Raw genomic sequence first — 6,910 nt, forward strand, 5'->3', positions numbered from 1 at the left:
CCCATAAAGGTGAGTGTGAGACACATCAGAAAGTAGCCATATATGTTCAACCTTCTGTCTAAGTTTTTAAATTTATATTTATGGTTAGTGTCATGATTGAAATGAAATAAAAGTTATATGTTTCGGTTTAGAACTTATTATCCGGCTTATTATATTATACTCGATTTTTAATTTTTTTTATGTTTTATTATTATTTTTTTTATATTTCTTTGGGTGGTGCGTTGGTATCTTCAAGCCATTATAGTGCGATATATGTAATGAAAGCCAGATAACTGAAGATATGGTAAAAGTCAATCTGAAAAAGATTATTATTTTGGTTAACATAAAAACTTATTACAATAATTTATAGATAATATACTTGTTTACACGGATCAAGATAAAATATACTTATTGCAATGACAAATATGTAGGATATTAATTTGGTCATTTATTAGGTTACAATCATACTATATAGAGTTAATATGTTTGATATATATAGGCATAGAGGTTTATGTTGAAACAAATATATATAATGTTATTTGATATAAATTTCATATGATACTAATGACATGTAATCTAACTTTGATTTGTTAAATCATATTATCATCTTGGTTCTTCAGCAGCTGTGTTTTTTTACAAGCCAAAAGAATTATATTACTATCAACCACCACCGACTAAAAAGAAATTAGTCAGGGTAAAAACCAAAGAATTTTAAATTTTACAGTTATTACTTGAAACCTATACGCCATAACCGTGTCAACCAGTGGCTCCTTGTTGAGATTGTGTTTATTAAAAACAATATCATTCTGTTTCCTCCAAACGAACCACCAACTCGAGAAAATAATCGCTTCAATTAAATCTTTCTTTTGCTTACTACACGAAACAGAATTCAACCAAGAGCACACCTATCACCCCGGCCTCAGGGCCTATCTGCTTAACCAACAATTGGTACTATTTGTGATACTCAACTATCGTGTATAGAATGTCTAACTGTTGTTAATCCGAGGGTCGTATGCCTTTTAGTATACGTCGGATGTGTGGTTGAAAGAGGCAGTTATATCAGTTTAAGACATGCAACCACCCCTCTAGCTTGATGTTATGACGCGATGTGATAATTGTTTTCAAATGAATCCTTTCAATAATAGACATCTTGTTGAACTTGAGAAATAGATCAGTATCCCAATTCCAGTTGTTCCTTTCAGATAAATAGTTTTTGATATCATCTCAATTCTGTCCTAAACATGCCTTTAAATGTTTAAATCGTTCTTTCACTTTAACTACATGGTGTGCAACAACGCCATCACACCATCCCGATTCAGTATTTAACATGTCTGCAAGAGCTTGAATTGTTCTTTCCTAGATATATGTTTTAGATGGTATGTATCATGATCGATAGAGAAACACCCCGTGCGGGTCATCGTCTTTCAAAATACACACCAACGATCCTTTAGGACAAAAATAGATCGATATCCACAATCATATAAAATTTGTTAATACTATGAACCACAGAACTATGTTCCTGTAAAATTGGTTAACCAAGACAAGTAAGAATTAAGAGAAATTAATGGCGCAAGAAAAGACGGGAATGGGAAGGATTACTTATTACACGGAGTTCCAAGTATATCTGCAACCTACAATTCCCCTAACATCAAACAAACACAAAGACACAATCCTATGATAGATGTAAACACAACACAGGAAGCCGGCTACCATGACGACTTCTTAACACTATGCCGACATTATAAGTACACGATATGTTCTTGTATCAACTGTAGAAACATTAACGTACAGACAGACTGACTGACTGACTCACTCTACATGTCAAGTTGCCAGCACCCTATCTTTACCATGGTTCGGACTCCACACGACTCCCGTTCACGAATCCCTGTGCCACACCTTCTTCAACCTTCTTGCTTGTTTCTTTCTCTTTATCCGCATCAGTCAAATTACCCTTTTGCCCCTCTTCAACAGCAGCAACATCAGATGGGATTTCTTCTTTTGCGTCTTCTGCAGTAGCACTGGCGCCATCATTCTCGGCCTTATCTTGAACTTGTGCAACCGGAGTTTCTTCTTCATTGACCTCAGCAATCACCTCGTTTACAGGCTTAGTTTCTTCCTCTGGGACTTCACCTTTGTTGTTTTCAACGACATCAGCAACCTCATTTACAGGCTTAACTTCTTCCTCTGGCAGGGGTATTTTTGGAATATCACACACCCCCTCAGCAGGGGGCACTTCCTTTGTTGTTTCGTCTTTCTTTGCTTCTCCTTCAGTTTCCTTGGGGGCACTTTTGTCCTTTTCTTCTTTCTGGTTGTCATCTTTCTCTGCGCTTCCTTCACCTTCCACAGGCACATTTTCATCCTCCTTTTTGTCATCGGGTTTTTCTGCTTCTTGCATTTCAACGTCTTCTGCTTTCTCTGGAGCTTCATTGTTCTCTTTTTTGTCCTTCTTAGCAGATCTTTTAGCCTTTTTCTTGACAGGTTCAGTTTCTGGTGGTGGTGGTGGAGCTAGCTTTACTTTCTCACTGATTCTTGAAGAGCGCCTTGGGGTTTCCCCGGTCCCCCAGTCAAATTCTGAGATTTTGGGCCCACCAGGGTGTGATTTCAGGTATTGATCCAGCTGCCTCCTGTTGGTGATCTCTTCACCAGTTGGTGCGGTGAACACAATCTCATTTTTCTTTGGTGTCCCTGATTTCTTTGGCAAGAACTGCATGTAAACAAACCGATTGATTAGAAAACATATATCCACACAAAAAGAAAAACACATAACAGTTCAAGTACTAACAGTTTGTCATGAAAGAAAGTTTAAATTATTTATGCTGGTTATTGCCATTACTCATTCTTTTAGTTCATTTGTATTTCAATTTTATCTTTTACTAACCAGAAACAAATAATTAGTCAATACACCCCGCCTAAATGGTAGCTGAATTGGGTTGGAACTTCCGAACTTATAATCTAAATCTGAGCCTCAGAAGGAAAAAAAAAATAAACTCACTGTAAACTTAGAAATATGACCAGCTCCAAAATTTCCTTATTTACCAGACCAATCAATATCTAAACCTCAATCCACTTTACCACTATTTGTCTTCATAGGTGATAATAATCCAAGTTATATAGACAAACCTAGAACCACCCTGTAAATATTCCCAGTTCATGCAACCCAAACCTTTATAGAAGTTTGTCTTCCAAAGATAATTTATGAATCAACTACCATACTAAACCCTCTCGTTAAATACATATCCAATCGTCCAAAGAATGTCATTTCTTCAGTGAACATCAGTCATACTTCACTCGTACTCATAATAGCCAATCAATCATATGAGAGAACTCACAAATAACTAACAAGAACTCCAAATTGATCCAAATACAACTCTAAAGTTTCATGATGATTGTTGTTACACCATGTATGTCCTTAATCCTCAGAAGTTTCTACAAACCAGAAGCAAATATTCTTAAAAGACTTAAAAGACACTATCAATCAACTCCGATTTATCATCTTAAGCTTAAGAACCAGTAAAGAGACTCGTTCAACAGCAGAATATCCGTCAATACCTCAAATAATATCTACATATAATCTTGAGTCTCTTTGTTTGAGCTGTCATAGGAGCAATGTCTATTTAGCATTTTCAGGAATCACAAATATTGCAGTTATAGAAGTACCATAAATGTAAAAAAACAAGAATATCTTCTTTAACGAACCCATATCAAAAGAATAAAATATGATAAAACTGACGTGTAGCATTCTCAGGAATCGCAAATATTGCAGTTATCTTCTTTAAGGAACCATATATGATAAAACTGACGTGTAGTAAATATTGCAGTTATAGAAGTACCATATTTTTTAAAAAAACAAGAATATCTTCTTTAATGAACATATCAAAAGAATAAAATATGATAAAACTGATGTGTAGCATTTTCAGAAATCACAAATATTACAGTTATATAAGTACCATAGATGTAAAAAAAAACAAAACAAGAGTATATTAATTGACAAACCATATCAAAAGAATAAAATTATGATAAAACTGACGTGTATTCAATATACATAAAGCCACATGCTCAGATGCATGCATGAATCAAATAGTAAACAAAAATAAACCATTCAGGAACCGAAGAAGTCTTCTACCCATTAAACAAACATAAATGTTTACCAACTTATTCAATAGACAAAAGAGACAAATATCATTTATCATCACCAGCTGCTGGTAGCAAGCCAAGCATAAATGTGAGAACCACAAAACTAAGCATTCAACTCCAACTTCAAGAATACCTATTTCAATGTAACCTCGTGCTTCAGTTATTACCTTAACTCATGTCATTTTAACTCTTCCCTCCTCATAAAGCTTCAGCCTTCACTATGGAAAACTTTACTGTAACGCGAATATATGCAAAATAGGTAAAGAAGAGTGACTTCAGTAGCACAAGTTAGAATATCATGCATTAATCTTTTTATACTTTAATCTTCATCTAAGCGCATCAAAGCATGTTTCATTTCAAAGACACCCCATTTCTTGTGATTATCTTAAATAATTAGACGATGATGATGATAATTATCAATGCCCTTCATGCACAAGAAGATTTCACTTCTAATCTTTCCGCTACTTATTTACCGTTTTCATAAAAACCTATGTGCAAGCATTAAAAAAACCTGAACATTGACACATTTTTAACTCAATTAACATAACAGTAAAAAAAGAAACCATCACAAACTGGCTTTAAAAAATGAAATACGTAGAACGCATTCAAATCCATACCAATAACAAAAACCTAAAAGGGAAATCAATTCTCTCGGATAATCACTATACATGTCTTTACTTAAGCACCCATAAAAAGAATAAAATATATGAAGAAAGAGTGAAAGACCCACTAGCTATTTTTCTTAGTGAATCTAAAACCCTGACTCAAAATACTTCAAGGATCCAACATAGCTGTGACATCTGTCGTTTTCTCACCACATTGACTCACTATAACACACAGCAACCATCCAACAAAACATAATTCATGTATATCTCTCAATTCATCTAAGTAATAATATCTTATGAGGTCCAAACACTGAGCTTTTGCTTCATCTATTGAAAGATATAAAACACTTGCCGTGCTTCTTTTGTGAGCATATATCAAGTACCTTCCTCCACCAAGGTATATTCTTAAATTCCACCATGAGACCCTTCCATCCTTTTATCTTCAAAGAGTTACTAAAATTAATTATCTAATATAATAACACATGTCTCAGCAGCAACTTGATAGCTGCTAACTTATAAGCTAGTTCCCTATAACATAAAATCAGATATATTTGTGAACACCTCCATTCTTATGAAGTATGAGCATACTCTCTGAAACTCCTCTTACTTACAGATATCCTTTCTGTCTTAAGAACGTTCACAAAGCCAGCTACAATAAACTAGATAATACACAGAATAATATTTACATCCAAAGCGTTTCTTTACACCAACTACCATATTACTCTCAGTTGATCAATTTTCATATATGAATTTCAAATACATCAGAAAAGACGTTATGAAACTGTGTTTTTCTGCACAAGGAGTGACACATGGAGAAGTAAATATCTACAACCGGTTAAAGAACAACAATTTTCCCAAAAATAAAAAAGGTAAAATTAAATCTGTGATGACCTTTCAAAAATATACATCATACAAAACCCTCAATTTTCCCAAAACCATAAATAACACGGTTCTGAAATCATAACCTTGAAACCCCAAAAACACACGAAAGTCAAATCCAAAATCCAATTCTTGACACAGTCATCAAACTATACGTTAAACTAAATCAAGAAAATTAACCAAAACCTACAGAAATTCGCATACAACCCCTCAATTTTCCCAAAAATGGCGGTTCAGAAATGATAGCTTGAAAAGCCATAAAAAAATAATTTAATTCTATCAAAAACCCAATTCTAGAGAAAGTCAAACCGTACTTGAATCCAAATAATAAAAATCAACCACAACGTACGACAACCTACCGAAATTAGCATACCCGTACACACCGGCAAAAATCCCCAAAACTGAACAAAAACCCTAGCTAAATTCGTTAACAAAATAGCCCAATTTCAGCAACAGTAAGTCACAAACAGCACTCGAATTGCAAAATTAAACACGAATGCAAGCAGAAACCCTAAAAATATTCACATAAATCAAACATAAAACAGATACCGACATACAAACTAATATTATTGTTATTATTATAATCTATAGATAGAGAGAAATAGAAATAGAGAGAACCGTCTTCTTCCAGCCGGAAGGTGCAGGAAGCTCCAACGAAACAACTTCTTCAGCCATTTTCGAAAAAAACCCTAGCAAGTTTTACGAACCAGTAAGTGTAATTAACATATAATATCAAGAGAGATGTTTATATAGATAATGAATTTTGTAAATCTGGAAGGGCTAAGGGTAGAATTGCAGTTGAAATTGGATGATCTTTTGGTTGAGTTACCTGGGTGTGTGTTTTCTCTCTCTTCGACTCCGATATCTCGTTTGCGATTCTGGGCGTTTGGGAACTCAAATCTCTTTCTTATAATAACCAAAAGCTCATGAATCTACACTTTCTACCCCCCTCCTTTCTATGAAAAAACGTTGTATACTTTAATTTGATCAAGGTTTAAGTTATACTCCTAACTAGGGTCTAAGCTTTATTATAAAAATAAGTTAAGTAGAACCCTTACCTTACACAGGTACTTGGAGTTTAACGCCTAAGGTTGATTGGTCAATAATTCTGCTCTACGTCGTATATCTTGAATTAACCCGTCGGAATTTCGGGACTCGGGCTCATAGCACGATCTATGAGATTATATGTGTGTAAAATGATGGTGTGTTTGGGATGCTTAATGCAAATCCCCCCCCCCTAGACGAATCTTGTAATCCGTCAAGTATCGCGACATGCTGAATATCATATCATCGCGTAGCGTAACACCTTTGTT

General features: G+C 34.6%; 1 protein-coding gene across 1 annotated transcript; it reads right to left on the minus strand.

Annotated features, from left to right (window-relative positions):
- Positions 1–1,605: 1,605 nt before the first annotated feature.
- Positions 1,606–6,290, minus strand: LOC143574779 (uncharacterized). Its single transcript, XM_077059318.1, has 2 exons — positions 6,216–6,290; positions 1,606–2,683 (listed from the first exon to the last, which is right to left on the minus strand). Exons 1-2 carry the CDS (start codon positions 6,270–6,272, stop codon positions 1,823–1,825), a joined length of 918 nt encoding a protein of 305 aa, XP_076915433.1. The 5' UTR covers positions 6,273–6,290; the 3' UTR covers positions 1,606–1,822.
- Between the last annotated feature and the right edge of the window lie 620 nt (positions 6,291–6,910).

This window comes from Bidens hawaiensis, unplaced genomic scaffold (genome assembly GCF_021521415.1).
Source record: "Bidens hawaiensis isolate Kalapana, Puna unplaced genomic scaffold, B.hawaiensis_p1.1 tig00027101_1, whole genome shotgun sequence".
In the NCBI taxonomy this organism is placed as follows: domain Eukaryota; kingdom Viridiplantae; phylum Streptophyta; class Magnoliopsida; order Asterales; family Asteraceae; genus Bidens; species Bidens hawaiensis.

Excerpts from the sequence above, each read along its gene's own strand:
- LOC143574779 (XM_077059318.1), bottom strand. The coding sequence starts at position 6,272 with ATGGCTGAAGAAGTTGTTTCGTTGGAGCTTCCTGCACCTTCCGGCTGG. Across the intron at positions 2,684-6,215 it reads CTTCCGGCTGGAAGAAGACG|TTCTTGCCAAAGAAATCAGG; the intron begins GTTCTCTCTATT and ends GTTTACATGCAG.